The 21,029-nt window shown below is 43.3% G+C and overlaps 1 protein-coding gene across 3 annotated transcripts in view; it reads left to right on the plus strand.

Annotated features, from left to right (window-relative positions):
- Window positions 1-21,029, plus strand: part of dlec1 (DLEC1 cilia and flagella associated protein) — a 153,890-nt gene that overhangs the window by 70,459 nt on the left and 62,402 nt on the right. For all 3 annotated transcript variants that reach the window (XM_041184760.1, XM_041184761.1, XM_041184762.1), the window contains 6 exons: window positions 116-206; window positions 7,261-7,423; window positions 9,256-9,448; window positions 15,275-15,357; window positions 16,663-16,837; window positions 19,393-19,486. In XM_041184760.1, the coding sequence (XP_041040694.1) occupies window positions 116-206; window positions 7,261-7,423; window positions 9,256-9,448; window positions 15,275-15,357; window positions 16,663-16,837; window positions 19,393-19,486 (799 nt within the window). The remainder of the gene's footprint in view (window positions 1-115; window positions 207-7,260; window positions 7,424-9,255; window positions 9,449-15,274; window positions 15,358-16,662; window positions 16,838-19,392; window positions 19,487-21,029) is intronic.

Below are 21,029 nucleotides of genomic sequence, written 5' to 3' on the forward strand. Positions count from 1 at the left end.
ATTGTCTTATGTGTATTAAACTTCAATAATATAGGTTTTTATCTCACTGACTATTTGGGAGAATTTCATAAATACATTTTGAAAATATGATATATCTACATTTCTAAACTTGTAGGTGGCCTTCCTTCCACCTTCTTCAGAAACCTTCTCCCAAACTATTACTATGGTGTGTGACAACTGTCAAGTGAAAGACTTTGTACTAACAGGTAACATGCTGAAGATTCATCAGAGTTTTCAATCTGTAATATTACCTGCAAATCCACCTGCTACACACCGACCGATATCTTCAAACATAGGAGGAGTGCCAGTGGATAATATGTATCATTTTGTTTTTAAGCATTGCCATTTGGTGTCTTTAGGACCATTTAGTGTCAGCATTACTTGTGAATTACATTGTGTAAAGTGAATCATCGGATTTTTACAGTGCAGAAGGAGGCCATTCAGCCCATTGAGTCTGCACTGGCTCTCTGAAAGAGCATTCTACTTAGTCCCACTCCACTAGCTTATTCCTGTAACCCTACACATTCATTCCTTTCAGGTAGCAATCCAATTCCCTTTTGAATACCTCGATCGAACCTGCCTCCACCACCCTGTCGGGAAGTTTGTTCTAGACTCCAACCATCCTCTGGGTGAAAAAGTTTTTCCTCATATCACTTTTACTCCTTTTGCCAATTATTTTGAATCCATGCTCTCTAATTCTTAATGCCACTTGATTGGGAAAAGTTTCTCACTATTTACCCTGTCCATACCCCTCAGGACCTTGAATACCTCCATCAAGTCTCCTTTCAGACTTCTTTTCTCCAAGGAAAAGTATTCGAATCTCTCCAATCTATCCTCATAACTACAGTTCTTTATCCCTGGAATCATTCATGTGAATGTCTTCTGTACTGTCTCCAATACCTTCACATTCTTCCTCAATTATGGCGCCCAGGACTGGACGCAGTACTGCAGATGAAGTCCAACTAGTGTCTTATACAAGTTCAACATGACCTCCTTACTCTTGTACTCAATGCCCCTATTAATAAAGCCTAAGATTTATATGCTTTATTAAATGCTCTCTCAACATGCCCTGCCATCTTCAATGACTTATGTACTGCTATGATGCCAGCTGATGTTACCACTGGACAAGTCAGATCCCAGGGTGGAACCCAGCTTGATCCTAATTTTTATTTTTTTGTTTAGAAATATGGAGGGCAGCTACTGAACAGAGTCACAGGAGTCAGCTCATGAACTTCGAACAAAGGAGTAAAACATTTATTAAACAAGAAAAGATTAACTATATTGCAATATTCCTTCACTCACGACTATACCTTTACAGATATGTACAGATTTGTAAGGATAACACAAGTTACAATATCTATCTTATACTCTAATGTTCACAGTAAATACATGGTCCATGTAAACCAATACATGACCTGTGGTTAGACACACCACACTCCAACCTTAGTGATAGATGTCACCCCAAACACATGCTATGGATCTCTCATCAACTTCCCCCAGACGCTTGTCACACCATGAGCCAATCGGTCTCGCTGAACTCCATCTTTCACTTGAGGGTTTCCAATCTCCAATTGAAGAACTCGCTTTGGAATCTTCTCCCAAATGACGCTTTCTCTCAGACACCTTTCACGCACTCTCCCTCAGATACTCAGCCATGCCGACAGAACACCACTGTTTCACATACCCATAATAAAGAGTTACAGCCTTTTGGCTGTTTCCTTGGATTTTCTGGCTTCTCGCAAGCCTATTTTGTTTTATGTCTGCTTCCTGCAGTTTTCTCTCTTTAATTTGGAGCCCTCTTCTCTGCTCTTTACTTTAACTTCACTGAAGAGGACCTGTTTTCGATCCTGTCCTTGTTCCTCGACTTAGCTGTCATCTTGGGATTTTTCTTGTCCCCACTCCCTGATTTTTGGGCTTCTTCTTCAGTTTGGGACTTGCTGTCTGATCCTTTTCATGTCCTTCTGTTTTGGCACTTTCTTCCAACTGAACTCGAACCTGCTTCTTCTGTCTCAGTGGGCCGCCTGTTGCTAGGCAACAGCATAGTTTTTTTTCTACTTCGAGTCATAAAACCTCATTAGAATGTAGGTATACAAACAAACCCCCAGAGTTGCAGGCATCTGTTTAAAGTGAAACTAAAACTCAGGTTCCCTTAACACACAAATACAGAACTTAAACTTAAAGCTAAAACTTACTTAAAGCTGTAGTTTATTCCTAACACCCACAAATACAAATACAACTTCCTTAAACTATATCTAGTTCTTAATAGTACATGTATACTGAGGCCCCTCCATTCCTGCACCTCCTTTAGAATTTCCTCCTTTATTTTATACTGCCTCTCCATATTTTTCCTGCCAAAATGAATCACCTCACACTTCTCTGCATTGAATCTCATCTGCCGCTTGTCTGCCCAATCCACCAACATGCCTATGTCCTTTTGAAGTTCAAGGCTATCCTCATCACAGTCGACAACTTTTCCATTCTTCGTGTCATCTGTAACTTTTGAAATCATGCCTTGAACACTACATCCTAGGTCATTAATATATTATCAGGAAGAGCAAGGCTCCCTGGGGAACACCACTAGAGACCTTCTTCCAATCTGAAAACAACCATTTATCAGTACCCTTTGTTTCCTGTCATTCAGCCAATTTCTTATTTAAGTGCCTACTTTCCCTTTTATTCCATGAGCTAGAGTTTTGCTCACAAGTCTGTTGTGTGGCTCTGTATCAAATGCCTTTTGAAAATCCATATACACCACATCCATAGCATTGCCCTTATCAACCTTTTTGTTACCTCCTCAAAAAACTCCAAGTTAGTTAAACATGATTTTCCGTTAATGAATCTATGCTGGTTTTCCTTAATTATCCTGCATTTGTCTAAGTGATTATTGATTTTGTCCCAAACTATATCCAGAAGTTAAAAACAAAAAAACTGCGGATGCTGGAAATCCAAATCAAAAACAGAATTACCTGGAAAAACTCAGCAGGTCTAGCAGCATCGGCGGAGAAGAAAAGAGTTGACGTTTCGAGTCCTCGTGACCCTTCGACCGAAGGTTCGGTCGAAGGGTCACGAGGACTCGAAACGTCAACTCTTTTCTTCTCCGCCGATGCTGATAGACCTGCTGAGTTTTTCCAGGTAATTCTGTTTTTGTTTTATATCCAAAAGTTTCCCTACCACTGAAGTCAAACTGTAGTTGCTGGCTTTATCCTTGCACCCTTTTTTGAACAAGGGTGTGACATTTGCAATTCTCCAGCGCTCTGACGCCACCCCTATGTCTAAAGAACACTGGAAGAGTATCACTAGTTCCTCTGCAATTTCCACTCTCACTTTTCTCAGTACCCTTGAATGCATCTTATCCAGTCCTGATATCTTATCTATTTTAAGTAAAGATAGCCATTCTAACACCTCCTCCTCAACTGTAAACTCTTTGAGTGTACCAATTACCTCCTATCTCACCTCGGTCTGAGTAGCATCTTTTTCCTTTATAAAGACAGATGCAAAGTACTTGTTTAATACCGTTGCTATTTCTCCTTCCTCCATGTGCCAGTCCTTCTTTTTATCCCTAATCAGCCCTACTCTTTCTTTTACCACCCTTTTATTATTTATGTGCTGATAGAAGACCTTGGGATTCCCTTTTATATTCGCGGCCTGTCTCTTTTCATGCTCTGTCCTTGCTTTTGTTATTAGTTTTTCACTTGCTCTCTGGTCCTTCTATATTTAGGCTGATTCTTCTGTAATTTATACCTGACATCTGTCATACATGCACTTCTTCCTTTTTTATCTTCAACTCTATTTGTCTCGTCAACCAGGGCGCTCTGGATTTCTTTTTCCTGCCTGTCCCTTTCAAGGGAGTACACCTTGACATTGCCTGCAATACTTTTTCTTTGAAGGTGGCCCATCTTTTCTGCCAACATTTGTTTCCAATTCACTCGACTCAGATGCATTCCCATCCCACCGCAGTCGGCTTTCCCTCAATTAATTATCCATGCTCTGGATTGTTCCTTGTGCTTTTCCGTGGCCAACCTAAACCTTATGATACAATGGTCACTCTCCCCTAAATGCTCTCCCACTGATATCTGATACACTTGGGCTAACTCATTCCCCAGAACCAGGTCCAACAGTGCCTGTCCTCTCATTGGACCAGAAACGGCAATGTAATAGCAATAATATGATAATTCCATTTGTCAACCGGTGCCTGTAGTTCACCATTCTTATTAACCACACTCCGTGCATTCACATACGTGCACATTAATCCTGATTTAGATTATTTTACTTTTCTCTTTACTGTGACCCCATCTAATGACTTACCATTGTCTGCTCTAATTCTATCAAGCTCTCCAAGCACTGAAAAAGAGTCATAAGGACTCAGAACGTTAACTCTGTTTCTCTCTCCACAGGCACTGTCAGACCTGCTGAGTTTTTCCAGCATTTTCTGTTATTATTTCAGATTTCCAGCATTGGCAGTATTTTGCTTTTGCTTTCTCAAAGAATTCTATTTACCTTGATACTACTGTCTGATATATCCTCCTTATCAATTAATGCTTCTCTACTTTCCACTGCCAGTTTTTCTCCTCTCCACTCTGAATTTCCCCTCAGGTTCCCATCCTCTTGCCAATCTAGTTTAAACTCTCCCCAACAGCACTAGCAGACCTTCCAGCAAGGACCTTAATCCCAGTCCTGTTAAGGTGTAACCCATCCTTCTTGTACAGGTCCCTCCTGCCCCAGAACCAGTCCCAATGCCTCAGAAATCTAAAGCCCTCCCTCTTACTCCTTTACTCCAGCCATGTGTTGAACTGTTCAGTCTTCCTATTCTTATGCTCACTGGCACGTGGCACTGGGAGTAATCCTGAGTTACTGCTCTTAAGGTCCTGTTTTTTAATTCCCTAAAAGCTGCTTTCAGAACTTCATCCTTTTTCCTACCTATGTCATTGGACCCAATATGGACCATGACCTCTGGCTGTTCACCCTCCCTCCAAAGAGTGCCGTTCTGGCGCTTTGTGACATCCTTGACCCTGGCACCCGAGAGGCAACATACCATCCTGGAGTTACGTCTATGGCCGCAGAAATGCCTATCTGCTCCCTAACTGTAGAATCCCCTATCACTATAGCACTTCTACTCTTCTTCCTCCCCTTCTGTCCAGCTGAGCCACCCTTGGTGCCACGAATTTGGCTGTTGCTACAGCCCCTCAGGAACCATCTCATTCACCAGTATCCAGAATGGAAAAGTGGTTAGAGAGCGAGATAACCTCAGGGGATTCTTGCACAGCTTGCCTGTTCCTTTCAGATAGTCTGGCGGTCACCCATGCCATGTCTGCCTGTGTACTTCACAGTGATTCCAGCTGCTGCTTGAGTTCTACAACCTGGAGCTCGAGTTTCTGCAGCTGGTGATACTTTCTGCAGATGTAGTCATCTCTCTCGCTCTTTTTATCTCTTTCTCTCTCTCTCTTTCTCTCACTCTCTCCTCTGCTTTAGGGGCTACCTGTCTCCAAACTCCCATGGCTTTATGGGCTTCCCCTGTAGCAATGTAGCAGCCAGCTCCTGGAGGCTGAAGAAGAGTAGAGAATGAAAGAATTACCCTTTCCCTCTTCATTGAACTCCCTCACTCACCAAACTCCAACTTAAGCAGCACTGGAGTCTGTTTTTATGCACCCTGATTCAAGTGTGTGGAAGGAGTGGATTAGATTGTATACAATTATGGGAGGAATTGGTTACATTGTACACAGTGAAAAGAAAAGCGGATTACATTGTACACAGTCTCTGGAAAAGTGGGTTAGATTGTACACAGCCTGTGGAAGAATGGGTTAGATTATACACAGTCTATGGAAGAGTGGGTTAGATTGTACACAGTCTGTGGAAGAATGGGTTAGATTGTACACGGTCTATGGAAGAGTGGGTTAGATTTTACACGGTCTGTGGATGAGTGGGTTAGATTGTACACAATCTGTGGAAGAGTAGGTTAGATTGTACACGGTCTGTGGAAGAGTGGGTTAGATTGTACACGGTCTGTGGAAGAGTGGGTTAGATTGTACACGGTCTGTGGAAGAGTGGGTTAGATTGTACATGGTCTGTGGAAGAGTGGGTTAGATTGTACACGGTCTGTGGAAGAGTGGGTTAGATTGTACACGGTCTGTGGAAGAGTGGGTTAGATTGTACACGGTCTGTGGAAGAGTGGGTTAGATTGTACACGGTCTGTGGAAGAGTGGGTTAGATTGTACACGGTCTGTGGAAGAGTGGGTTAGATTGTACACGGTCTGTGGAAGAGTGGGTTAGATTGTACACGGTCTGTGGAAGAGTGGGTTAGATTGTACACGGTCTGTGGAAGAGTGGGTTAGATTGTACACGGTCTGTGGAAGAGTGGGTTAGATTGTACACGGTCTGTGGAAGAGTGGGTTAGATTGTACACGGTCTGTGGAAGAGTGGGTTAGATTGTACACGGTCTGTGGAAGAGTGGGTTAGATTGTACACGGTCTGTGGAAGAGTGGGTTAGATTGTACACGGTCTGTGGAAGAGTGGGTTACATTGTACATGGTCTGTGGAAGAGTGGGTTAGATTGTACATGGTTTATGGAAGAGTGGGTTAGATTGTACACAGTCTGTGTAAGAGTGGGTTAGATTGTACACGGTCTGTGGAAGAGTGGGTTAGATTGTACACGGTTTATGGAAGAGTGGGTTAGATTGTACACAGTCTGTGGAAGAGTGGGTTAGATTGTACACAGTCTGTGGAAGAGTGGGTTAGATTGTACACAGTCTGTGGAAGAATGGGTTAGATTGTACACGGTCTATGGAAGAGTGGGTTAGATTTTACACGGTCTGTGGATGAGTGGGTTAGATTGTACACGGTCTGTGGAAGAGTAGGTTAGATTGTACACGGTCTGTGGAAGCGTGGGTTAGATTGTACATGGTCTGTGGAAGAGTGGGTTAGATTGTACACGGTTTATGGAAGAGTGGGTTAAATTGTTTGTGATGAATGGAAATAGTTAGTTCTTTGTCACACAGGGAATAATCAGTTTTTGGAATGGACCCGTAGAATTATATTTGTGCATAACTTAGCACTCTCAGCAGAGGAAAAATAATTAAGGGTCTTAATTCATGGCTTGCACTGCTCGTCCAGCACCTTTCAAATAGATTGAGGTACTATTTTGGTGATAAGTGAACAGGGTAAAAATTAGAAGTGAATTGTTTGGCTTAGGCAATTGTCACAAAATGGTAGATACTTTTAAAAAACACATACCGTTTCTCTGTTTATTTTCCTCTCTTATCCCAGGCACTGGTCAACTTGTTGCTCTGGATTTCATCTCTATCTCTGGTGGAGAGAGTGTTACTGCCCCAGGAGAATGCAGAGATGTAACAGCAGATCATTTTGTGCGCTTTGATGCTACCAACCCATGTGTTTGTTCTCAAAAGATACTCACCCTCCGCAACGCTACGTAAGCACAATGGTCTCTGGTTTTCTAAAGGCTCAGTAAGAAAACAATTAAAAGTTGGGCTCTAAAAGGCTGCTGAGTTACCAGCGGCTTCATGCCTGAAGCAAGAAACTGTTATTGAAAGCACTATCTTGTGGATTTTGAGCCCACTATTGTGGAACTATTCCGAGAAATTTTCCACACATGAATGTTTCTTGCCACTTATCAGCCCAAGCCTGAATGTTGTCCAGGTCTTGCTGCATATGGGCATGGGCTGCTTCAGTATCTGAAGAGTTGCAAATGGTGAACATTGTGCAATCATCAGCGAACATCCCCACTTTTGAATTTTTGGCCTTATGATGGAGGGTAGGTCATTGATGAAGCAACTGAAATGGTTGGGCCTAGGAAACTACCCTGAGGAACTCCTGCGGTGATGTCCTGGAACTGAGATGATTGACCTCCAATAACCACAGCCACCTTTCATTGCACTAGGTATGACTCCAATCTGTGGGGAGGAAATGGCATCGTGGTATTGTTGCTGGACTAGTAATCCAGAGACCCAGGGTAATGCTCTGGGGAGCTGGGTTCAAATCCTGCATGGCAGATGGTGGAATTTGAATTCAGTTTTTAAAAAATATGGAATTAAAAGTCTAATAATGACCATGAAACCATTGTCATTGTTGTAAAAACCCACCTGATTCACTAACGTCTTTCCCCTTTGCTGTCCTTACCTGGTCTGGCCTACATGTGACTCCAGACCCACAGCAATCTGGTTGGCTCTTAAATGCACTCATGCCCACATCCAATGAATAAAAATAAAAAAAAGTGGAGAGTTTCCCACTGGTTCCCATTGACTTCAGTTTAGTTAAGCTCCTCGATGCCATACTGTCAAAGGCAGTCAGCTCTTTTGTCTATGTTTGAACTAAGGCTGTAATTAGGTCAGGAACTGCATGGTCTTGGCAGTACTCAAACTGAGCATCGGTGAGCAGTAACTGACGCTTGATAGCACTGTGAATGACCCCTTCCATCACTTTGCTGATGATCAAGAGTAAACTGATGGGGTGGTAATTGGCCGGGTTGGATTTGTCCTGCTTTTTGTGGACAAAAAGCAGTACAAAAGCAAAGAAGTTATGCAATAATGAGGGGGGAGGTGGTGGATTGGAACTAGAGGAATATAGGAGCAGGAGTAGGCCATTCAGCCCATTGAGCCTGCTCCGTATTCAATTAGATCACGGGTGATCATCTACCTCAAGCATTATCCCCATATCCCTTGATGTCATTAGTATCCAAAAATCAAGCGATTTCTGTCTTGAACATGCTCAATGACTGAGCCTCTACAGCCCTCTGGGATAGAAAATTCCAAAGATTCATTACTATCTGAGTGAAGAAATTCCTCCTCATCTCAGTCTTAAATGGCCTGCTGTTCATTCTCAGACTGTGTCCTCTGGTTCTAGACTCACCAGCCCGGATAGGGGAAACATCCTATCTACATCTACCCTGTCATGCCCTGTAAGAATTTTGTAAGTTTCAATGAGATCACCTCCCATTCTTCAAAACTCTAGAGAATTGGGCAGCTTTTTAAAAGAGCTAACAGAGACATGATGGGCCAAATGGTCTTCTCCTGTGATGAAAGATTTTATGAAACCAGCCCCCTGACATACTCTCAAGATCACATGATCAATGTCCTTTCTTGTGAGGTACAGGTGGGATTCTAAGCCCAGTATGAGTCAGGAGAGGACAGAATTGTTTTCTTGTTCAGGCCATGAGGTACCGTAAAATTATCTTGCAGCAGTAAAACAACTAACGTTTACTAACGTGAAGAGTTTATAGATTCGGTAACTTGCCCTTATTTCTAGGCACGTGGAACTTCCCTTTTGCTGGCAAATACTAAAACCTAATCTGATATGTGCTATTCCTGGCGAGTCTGTCCAACCCACCAACCTGGACTATGATCAGGATTTAAAATCCGCCTTTCACATCTGCCCGGATAATGGAGTTTTGGATCCCCACCAAGATCATGAGTTCATCCTCACTTATTTCCCGCAAGAGGTGAGAAGTGTTTGTCCGTCTGTAGTTCTGAGATTTCCAGATCGTTGGTCACACTGTCAGGCAGCGCATTCTAGATCCTAACCACTCACTGCATGAAAAGGTTTTTCCTCATGTCACCATTGCTTCTTCTGCCAACTACGTTAAATCTGTGCCCTCTCATTCCCAATCCTTCCACCAATGGGAACAGTTTTTCCCTATCTACTCTGTCCAGACCACTCACGAATGTGTTAACCTTTATCAGTAACAATACCACACTTTGCTACATTTTCCCAATGATTGTGTTTGCCCCCCTGTCAGCCCATAGGAGTGGAAATACCATCAAGAAATGGCTGGAAATTGTGTAATTCTTTCAATATTTTGTTCAGTAGTAACAAAACACAACAGATTTAAGTGCCTGAGTCTGACATAAAGGTTAGTGTTATGATCTGGAATGCGTTGCCTGGTGGATGCAGATTCACTTGAGCGGGAAAGAGCAGGGGGAGTGGAACTAATTGGTAGTTCTTTCAAAGAGCTAGTATGAACATATGAACATGTGAATTAGGAGCAGGAGTAGGCCATTTGACCCCTAAGCCGGCTCTACCATTCAATAAGATCATGGATGATCTGATTGTGGCCTCAACTTCAGTTTCTGGTCTATCCCTTATAACCTTTTACTCCCTTGTTAATCAAGAATCTATCTAACTCAAAGTTAAAAACACAATGCTCTCTGGAGGAAAAAAATTCCACATACTAACAACCCTCAGAGAAAAAATGTCTCCTCGGCCAGAATTTTATGCTCCTCCTCCGCCCCCCCCCCCCCCAGCGGTTTCTGAGGCGGGGTGGGGTGGGTGGGGGGAGCATGAAATTGCATGGACCGATTGCCCCTGGGATCCAGCCTGCCCCGACCTGGTCACAATTTTACGCTGGAGTGGGCAGGGCCTCTGATGAGAAGTCTCCCCTCACCTCAGTTAAGGCCCTTAAGTGGCTTCTGAACGGTCATTTTCTGCCCAGCCTCAATTTTCAGGCTGGCTGGCAAATAAAAGCCAAATGGAGGGGGGGGCCCGAAATTAAACAAAGTTCAATCTTGGGCAGGAAGGGTCGTGGGGGTGGTGCCTCCATCAGAAGCTCCCTTCTGACTGGGGCATCCTCCCCTTAGGGCCTGATGACCTTCTGACCTCTGCCCATACCGTTCCCCCCCACCCGACCTATCTTCCAAGACCCCAATCACACACCCCCCACCCGACCTATCTTCCAAGACCCCAATCGCACACCCCCCACCCAACCTATCTTCCAAGACCCCATCACACCCCCCGCCCCCACCCTTGCAAACTCCCAGGCCTTCCCTACCTTCCACCCCCCCAACCGCCGCCACTTACCTCTCCTCTGATGCCAGGCATCCAGTTCCAGGCAGCTGGCTGCAGTGCCTCTTCCAGCCAGTGCAGAGTTGTTCCTAGAATGACTGGAGAGCTGCTGGCCAATCTGATTGGCCGGCAGCTCGCCAAGGCGGGACTTCCTCCATGTGGCTGGCGGAAGTCCCGCCTTCTGTCAATCAATGCTTGTGGGAGTGTGAAATGGCATCGGGGCTGCTGGGGTTGGTCGATTCCCCTGTCATCCTGAAAATTCTATCCCTCATCTCTGTCTTAAATGGAACACCTGTTATTTTGAAACTGTGTCCCTTGTTCTAGTATCTCCCACAAGGGGAACCATCCTCTCAGAATCCATTCTGTCAATTCCCCTCAGAATCACCTCCCATTCTTCTAAACTTCAATGGGTATAAACCCAACCTTTCTTCACAAGATAAGCCCTTCATCCCAGGCGTGAGTCAAGTGACCCTTCTCTGAACTGCTTCTAATGCAATTATGTCCTTGTTCAAACACGGAGACCAAAATTGCACACAGTACTCCAGATGTGACCTCACAAAGACCCCATGTAGCTGCAGTAAAACCTTTTTTTATTCGCTCATGGGATGTGGGCATCACTGGCTAGGCCAGCATTTATCGTCCATCCCTAATTGCTCTTGAAAAGGTGGTGGTGAGCTGCCTCCTTGAACCTCTGCAGCCCATGTGGTGTAGTTACACCAACACTGCTGTTAGGGAGGGAGTTCCCTACTTTTATGTTTCATTCCCCACTTTTATATTTCATTCCCCTTGCAATTTGCCTTCCTAATCACTTGCTGTATCTGCATACTAACTTCTTGTGATTCATGTACCAGGACTCCCAGATACCTCTGTACCAATGATTTCTGTAACCTCTGTCCATTTAAATAGTATACTATTTTTCTATTCTTCCTGCCAAAGTGGTCTAGTTCACATTTTCCAACATAATACTCCATCTGCCAAATCTTTGCCCACTCACTTAACCTATCTATATCCCTTTGTAGACTCTTTACCTCCTCTTGACAACTTACTTTCCTGCCTCTCTTGATGTCATTGGCAAATTTAGTTACTATACATTCGGTCCCTTCATCCAAACCATTGATATACATTATAAATAGTTGAGGCCTCAGCAGTGATACCTGTGGCACTCCACTTCATTACAGCTTGCCAACCTGAAAAAGACCCATTTATCCCTACTCTCTGCTTCCTGTTATCAACCAATCCTCATCCATGCTAATATGTTACTGCCTACACCATGAGTTCTTATTTTGTATAGTAACCTTTGAGTGGCGCCTTGTCAAATGCCTTTTGGAAATCCAAGTACATCACATCTACTGGCTCCCCTTATGACAGATGTTGGGCCAACTGGCCTGTAGCTTCATGCTTTCTGTCTTCCTCCTTTCTTGAGTAGAGGAGATCCAGTCTCATGGGACATTTCCAGAATCTAGGGAATTTTTCTGTGAGAGTCTGCAGACTGAAATCTACCAGCCCTCTGGATGAAGGGAAGGACAGGTGGGAAAATGGCACTGGGTAGGAAGCCCGATGTGTCCCCACACTTTTAGATTTTACTAAAGGCAGGGACAGCAATGGCTTGTCTGCCCCCCAACCAGAGGTGTGGAGCCAATTAAGACCATAAGACATAGGAGCAGAAGTAGGCCATCGAGCCTGCTCCCCCCATTCAATGAGATCATGGCTGATCTGATAATCCTCAGCTCTACTTTCCTGCCCTTTCCCCATAACCCTTGATCCCCTTACTGATTAAAAATCTGTCTATCTCAGCCTTGAATATACTTAACGACCCAGCCTCTACAGGCCTCTGCGGTAAAGAATTCCACAGATTGACTACCTTCTGAGAGAAGAAATTCCTCCTCATCTCTGTTTTAAGAGGGCACCCCCTTACTCTGAGATGATGAACTCTGGTCCTAGACTCTCCCACAAGGGGAAACAACCTCTCAGGGGCTTGACAGGGTAGATGCTAAGAATCTTATATGTTTCAATAAGGTCGCCTCTCATTCTTTTAAGCTCCAATGAGTACAGCCCCAACCTACTCAACCTCTCCTCATAAGAAAATCCCTCCTAGTGAACCTTCTCTGGACTGCCTCCAATGCCAGTATAGCTTTCCTTAGATAAGGGGACCAAAATTGTTCACAGTATTCTAGGTGTGGTCTAACTCGTGCCTTGTACACTTTTAGCAAGACTTCCCTATTTTTATACTCCATTCCCTTTGAAATAAAGGTCAACATTCTATTTGCCTTCCCTATTACCTGTTGAACGTGTATGCTAGCTTTTTATGATTCATGCACAAGGACTCCCAAATCCCTCTGTGCTGCAGCTTTCTTCAGTCTTTCTCCATTTAAATAATACTCGGCTCCTCTATTCTTCTTGCCAAAGTGCATAACCTCACATTTTCCCACATTATATTCCATCTGCCAAGTTTTTGCCCACTCACTTGACCTGTCTATGTTCCTCTGTAGACTCCTTGAGTCATCCTTACCACTTGCCTTCCTACCTATTTTTGTGTCATCCACAAACTTGGCGATAGTACATTCACTTCCCTCATCTAAGTCATTAATATATATTGTGAATAATTGAGGCCCCAGAACTGATTCCTGTGGCACTCCACTAGTTACAAGTTGCCATCCCGAAAATGCCCCCCTTATCCCAGCTCTCTGTCTTCTATTAGTTAGCCAATCCTCTATCCACGTTAATATGTTACCCCCAACACCATGGGTCTTATCTTATCAAGTAGCCTTATGTGCAGTACCTTACTGAATGCCTTTTGGAAATCCAAATATGTTACATCAATCCTGATTGTTACCTCCTTAAAGAATTATAATAAATTTGTTAGGCATGATTTCCCCTTCATGCTTGATTAGATTATGTATTTCTAAATGCTCTGCTGTTACATCCTTTATAATAGACTCCAACATTTTCCCAATGACAGATGTTAAGCTAACTGCGCTATAGTTACCTGTTTTTTGTCTCCCTCCCTTTTTGAATAAGGGTGTTACATTGGCCGTTTTCCAATCCTCTGGGACTTTTCCAGAATCTAAGTATTCTTGGAAGATTACTACCAGTGCATCCACTATCTCTGTAGCTACTTCCTTTAATATCCTAGGATGCAACCCATCAGATCCAGGGGACTTATCGGCCTTTAGCCCCATTAGTTTCCCTAGTACTTTTTCTCCAGTGACAGTTATTGTATTTATTTCCTCCCCCATCTTTTGCCCCTTGATTATTTAGTAATCTTAGAATGCTATAATATCTTCTACCGTGAAGACTGAAGCGAAGTATTTATTCAACTCCTCTGCCATTCCCTGGTTCTCCATTATTATATCCCCAGTCTCATTCTCTAAGGGGCCTATGTTCACTTTAGCCTCTCTCTTCCTTTTTATATATTTAAAAAGCTCTAACTGTCTGTTTTTATATTACTTGCTAGTTTACCCTCAAAGTTTATTTTCTCCTTCTTTATTATATTTTTGGCCATCTTTTGTTGGTTTTTAAAACTTTCCCAATCCCCTGGTTTACTACTAATCTTTGCCATATTGTATGTTTTTTCTTTCAATTTGATGGTGTCCTTAACTTCCTTAGTTAACCATGGTTAGTTTATCCCCCTCCTAGAATCCTTCTTCCTCATCGGGATATATCTTTGTTTCTTAAACGTCTGCCATTGTTCATCAACTGTCTTTTCTGCTAAACTGCTTTCACAGTCCGCTCCAGCCAAAACTCTGCCCTCATTCCATTGTAATTACCCTTATTTAAGTTTAGCACAGTTTTTCCGACACTGTTTCCTAGGGGATCATTTATTAAACCTACCTCATTACACATTACCAGATCCAAAATAGCCTGATCCCTGGTTGGATTCACAACATATTGTTCTAAGAAACTGTCCCGAATACTAGCTGCAGGTGAAGCCAAACAGGCAGGCAGGTTCTGAGTCTGCCTAGAGTGCTGGCCGCCCCTCTCTGCCACCAGGAGGTCACCTCCAACCAGTTATGCCCTATTTCTTAAAGTCTCCTAGGGCCTGAGGCTGACTGGAAAATTCCAGTTGGCTTCTGGCAATCAGCTGTAATTGGCCTTTAAGAAAGTCAATTGGCCACCCACTACATGTGGGCAGAAAGCCCTGCCTGTTTGGCCTCTGGGAAAATTCCAGCCTCTGGCACACAATTCCATGCCTGCTATCCCTCTGCCTCCGCCCATAGGGGCCTAAAAATTCAGCCCCTGAGCACCTAATCTAGGTTGAAACTCCAGATGAGGTGTTAAACTGTCTGCTTGTTTGGATAACAAGGCATAAGAAATAAAAATTACAAACAGAACCATCAGCATCTTTAAAGAGAAAAGGCCTTCTGTCACGTAAAGCATCTGAAGCAGCAACTTTGAAGTATCTTCACAGATGCTGACAGAAGGTTGTATTGATGATGTTTTCTAATTTAATCTCTATTTTGAATGAAGTATTGTTTACCCTTTGCAGCTGAAGGACTATCACAGTGTGCTTTACCTTGTATTGCGGGATATTCCAGAACCTTTGAATGCCAACGAGTGTAACACCAGTAGGTAAGTTCCACATGTGCTGTTGTCCTCTCTCATGCTGCACCTTCTGTTCTGCACTCATACTACTAACAGATTGGTAGCGAGGTGGATTTCCACCCCTAGGACTCCATCCCTAAGGCATTCAGAAGAGCGACCTAGATCCAGCGCTCCCCAGTATTTAAAGCGACACAAGATAAGCACGTGAGGGAAAAAGGATTAGAAGGTTATACTGATAGGGTGTGGTGAAGAGGTGTCGGGGGTGGGGGGGTGGGGTGGACATGGACTAGATCGAAGCGTCACATGTCCGGTCCCGAAAAAAAAAGTGACCTGAAAGTTAAAAATAGAGAAAATGCCAGTTCCACTGACTTTCAGACCTGCCTTGAGTTTGCTATGGACTTCCAATCAGTGAGCCCTGCTGTCAACGTTCTGGGCAAACCCTGAGATTGGGTGTTGCAAAGGTTTTGCAACAGGACATAGTGATGGGAGGCTGGAAGCACTCTCCCTTGCCTCGTTACCTTGGCAGTGCACATATTGCAGGCATGAGTCCAGACCCTTCAATCCCTCTCACAACCAAGGAATACTGTAACAACACAAAGGGCGGAGAGACCCATTTCTGTAAGCTTCAGCGGACTTTACCTGACCATTGTGTCAGGCATTGGGTCTTTCTTGAGAGGAAGGGCCAGGGGCAGGCAGCATACCTCTTTGTCATAATGTTAGACCACAACTGCACTGAACCTGACAGTGCAATGGCTACCAAGGATCTGGAGCTCAATCAGGACACCCAGCGAAACCAGATGTTTGCTGCTGCCAGGTTTAAGAAAACCAGGTGCACTGACCTTTGGTCAGAGTTGGTGTCAGTCCAGTGTGAGTGTTAATGTTTTGAACTACTGCCAACATCCCTCTGGCTGTAAGCGTCTTTCTGCTAAACACCACCAAAATAATAAAAAAGAAACAATTGCAGAAGCCTCAGGATTGTTGTCAAGAACCCACTGAATGGCCTTCAGAGAAAGAAATCTGGGACCTGCCCCCCCCCCACCTGATGCATAAGCCCATCCCTCACCACATCACTTTTCACGCTCGCTGAAGTGGCCTGGCAGAAGCCATTGCTTGCAGGAGGGCCCACCAGTATCTTCTAAGGGCATACCTTAGCTTGGCAAGTAAATGCACTCGTTGCCACCTGTGCCCTCATCACAAAGGGGTCAGCTCTCCCTGGGATAAACCTAAATGTACGGAAGTTAACCCTTCCACTTATAAAATGAAATCAAACTGTAATGTGCCACAAGTACATCCCTCCCAAACTAAATCCTTTCCTTTCCTCATAAATTTCAGGAAAAATAGCTTGGAAAGATCTATGAAAACAGCTTCTGCAGCGATTAGTAACGTCATTGGCTTGGAGCTGGAGGTTAAGGGATATACCGAGCCATTTCAAGTCCTATTGAAGCCTTACGCCATTCTCATCCCAGGCGAGCACTACATGGGCACGACTCTGAAAAAGTATTTTGAGGTCTGAATTTCAATGTCATTGCATGGAAAAGACAAGCAAGCACTGGGGTTCATTTCTAAAAGGATAGGATTGAAAAGCAGTGAAATTATGTTAAACTTCTATAGAAATTTGGGTAGGCTACGTACACAGTCCTAGCCTCCATATTATAAATGGATGTGGAGGCACTGGAGAAGGTGCACAAACAATTTTCATGATTCACACTGGAACCGAGAAGTTATAATTATCAGGAAAGGTTTAACCGGCTGGGGCTCTTTTCACAAGGCGGAGGGCTGACCTGATAGATTTTTAATGTCATGCGGTTCACAGGGTGTACGTTCAGAAGTAGATCAGTATGATCAGCGCAAAGAAAACTTAAGTAATATACCAGCCGGCTCCAGGAAAGCCCTATTTCGAGTCCAAGATTTCCGTTTATGGACAGAATCTGTTAGCAATAGATAAGTTCACTTATCTCGGCAGCACGCTCTCTCAAGTTGCCTATATTGGCGACGAGACACACGCAAGAATTGCCAAAGCAACTGTAGCCTTCAGCAGACTTTGAACCTCAGTCTGGGAACAGAGAAGAGTAAGTCTGCCTACCAAACTGAAAGACTATAGAGCGATAGTGCTGCACATTCTATGCATGGAGGCTTGGACTGTGCACCAGCATCATGCGAAGAAGCTTAAACATTTCCGCTTGAGCTGCCTTTGGAAGCTTCTGAAGATTAGATGTCAGGACAAAATTGAATCAATAAATATTATAAGAATTTACCTGGTAACTATATCAGGCTGCACTGCTGGTGTGGGGATAAAACGGGAAATCCTGGAAACACTCAGCAAGTATCTGAGGAGAAAGGAAAAGGTTTAACATAAGAATATAAGAACATAAGAAACAAAAGCAGGATTAGGCCATTCGACACCACGAGCCTTCTCCACCATTCATTAAGATCATGGCTGACCTGGTTGTGGCCTTAGCTCCACTTTCTTGCCTGTTGCCCCCATAACCCTTGACTTCGTTGTTGATCCAAACTCTGTCTAATTCAGCCTTGAATATATTCAGTTAAGGTTAAACTTTCAGGTCCATGCCCCTTCCTCAGTGGGGGACTTGCCTGTTGGTGCTACCTGCCATTAACTGACCATTCATCCTACGTATTGGCTTTGGCTCAGTGCTAATGCTCTCACCCCTGAGTCAGATGGGCATGGGTGCAAACCCTACTCCAGGATCAAGCACATCATCTAGACTGATTCTTTAGTGCTGAGGGAGTGCTGCTTTGTCTTTCTGATGAGACATTAAGCTGAGGCTCCGTCTGACCTTAATTGGATGTAGAAAGTCCCACGACACTTTTTCAAAGCGGTGCGGAGGTTTTTTTTCCCAGTGTCCTGGCCAACATTTATCCCTCAAGCAACGTCACTTTAAGAAAAAGATTCAAATGGCCATTTCTCTTACTGCTGTGTGCAAATTGGCTGCTGTGCTTGACTGCACAACTAAAGTGCTTTGGGATGTGAATGATGTGTAAATACAGTCTCTTTCTATCAAGTTCTGCAAGGTCTCAACTCCAGCAACATGGATCCTTCACATTATCCTGTAAACATTAATAGATGAAGAGCATTAATGCGAACAGTGGGGCAAAGCTTCCCCGGGAGAGGCAAAATAAGCTGGCTTAATTGCTGAACAAAAACAGAATTACCTGGAGAAACTCAGCAGGTCTGGCAGCATCGGCGGAGAGGAAAAGAGTTGACGTTTCGAGTCCTCATGACCCTTCAACAGAACTCAGTTCTGTTGAAGGGTCATGAGGTCTCGAAACATCAACTCTTTTCTTCTCCGCCGATGCTGCCAGACCTGCTGAGTTTTTCCAGGTAATTCTGTTTTTGTTTTGGATTTCCAGCATCCGCAGTTTTTTGTTTTTATGGCTTAATTGCTGGCCTGTGGCACCTTGTGCGGAAATGCACGTGATTATCAGTTGAAGATAGTGTCTAGCTCAGTTCCGATGCTTTCCAGAGCTGAGTAGCCCACCTATGCTCAAACGTGCATGCCACTAGGGACAGGAGTGAACCAGATGGGTTTTTACAACAATCCACTAGTTTCTTGGTCAATACCAATGAGACTGGCATTTTATTCCAGATTTATTAATAGATTGAATTTATCTTCCCCCAGTGCCGTGGTGGGACCTGAACTCATGATTTTGGAGCATTAGTGAATAGGAAGGACTTACTTTCCTTAGCAGAGGGAGTCAAAGACATGGGCATAGATTTAAAAAATTATGAGACTGGACTTGGGGAGAATTTCTTTTCGTCTAGAGGGCGGTGGAGGTCTGGAACTCACTGCCTGACGGAAATCACGTTTAAAAAAAAATACTTAGATGTACACTTGAAGTATTGTAACCTACAAGACAATGGACCCACAGCTCAAAAATGGGATTAGGCTGCCTCCTCTGTGCCATTCTATGCTTTATACATTGACGGTAACCTAAACGGCTCATCAGTTTACCTAGCAAGTGTTTTGGAAGGACTTGAAACAATTCTATTTGTACCATACTAGGTAATTCACAACAAATGTATTCATTATCTGTTATCTGCAGATGTGGAATAATAGCAAATCTACCATCTACTATGAGTGGGAGAGCATGCACGATTCTCATATCTTGGAGGTGCTGCCACCTTGTGGAACAATAGGTAACTGGTTTGATTTGATTTATTGAAAGGCTGTCGTGGCGAGAGGTGCCGAATTGTGATTACAGTACAAATAAAACAAGTAATCATAATTCAGGATATAGTAATAGACAATCATTAAAATAAAATATTAAATGATAAAAGGATTGCACAATAATGAACATTTCAGTGTACAAATAATTATACTGTGTTGCCAGATGCAGGTCTCCTTAATTTACAGAAGAAAAATGAAAGGTCTATTGCGCTCTGCATTTTGTATTAAATCCATAGATCATATGTTGTCAGGTTGAGTTCATTAAATTCTCAATCATTTACATACTATTTATGAATTTTATAGAGTAGGGGATTGAGCTGTCTCATAGTCTAGTCGCTCTTAATTTTACTTGTGGAATACCACGTTAGTGCAGATTCACCAGAATAATATTGGGGCTTAGGGGTTTAAATAATGAGGACAGATTGCAGTAGCTAGTCATTTATTCCCTTGAGCATAAAAGATTATGGAGTGATCTAATCCAGGGGTTTAAGTTAATTAAAGGAATTGATATGGCAGATGGAGAGAAAGTATTTCTTTTGGTAGAGGAGTCCAGGCAAGAGGGCATTCAGAGGTGATGTCAGGAAGCATTTCTTCACGCAAAGGGCAGTGGGAATCTGGAATTGTCTCCAGAAAGTTGTCGCGGTTCAGAGTCAATTGAAAATTGAAAAGCTGAGATTGATGGATTTTTTAAAAGCAAAACACTGCCGATGCTGGAAAACTGAAATAAAACAAAAATTGCTGGAAAAACTCAGCAGGTCTGACAGCACCTGTGAAGAGGAAGACAGAGTTAACATTCCGAGTCCGTCTGTGCTGATGAAGAGTCATACGGACTCGAAACGTCAACTCTGTATTCCTCTCCACAGATGCTGTGAGACCTGCTGAGTTTTTCCAGCAATTGATGGATTTTTGTTTGGCAGGGTTATGGGTTATGAAACCAAGGCAGCTAAATGGAGTTAAGATACAGATATTTTTGTCAAATTCCTCTTCCTTAGATTTCTGTCGATTTAAAAAAAAATATTTGCATGATATATATAGAATTTTTAAAAAAAAACTTCAGTGGAAAAAAAAACTTCATTGGGAATGTGACAATGCAGCCTAAGGGTAAAGAGGGGAACACAGAGCAGCGGCAGTGTAAAGAGCGAGAATGCAAAAGGGGCAGCATTATTATCATCCAAAAAGAAAAGATTTTCAGAGCTGCGGGGAATGGGTGGGAATGGGACTAACTGAGTTGCTCCAGCAAAGAGACAGCACAGACATGGCCTCCTTCTGTGTTGTTACCATTCTGTGATTCTACTTTATGTCTCAGATTACTCAGATGTTGCTTCCCAAAGATGCTATTTTCTAAAAGAAATCTCATTTGCATTTGAATGAATGAAATTTTGAGTTTGGTTAATTCAGCACTGCTGGGGAATTGAACCTGGACCTTTCCTAGTGTCTTCAGTACTGAATCATATGATCTGTTTTGTGGACTGTGATTCTGCTGTGCATCTATTTAGGTGGAAGGGGAGGGTT

The sequence above is a fragment of the Carcharodon carcharias genome, chromosome 3, assembly GCF_017639515.1.
Source record: "Carcharodon carcharias isolate sCarCar2 chromosome 3, sCarCar2.pri, whole genome shotgun sequence".
Classification (NCBI taxonomy): domain Eukaryota; kingdom Metazoa; phylum Chordata; class Chondrichthyes; order Lamniformes; family Lamnidae; genus Carcharodon; species Carcharodon carcharias.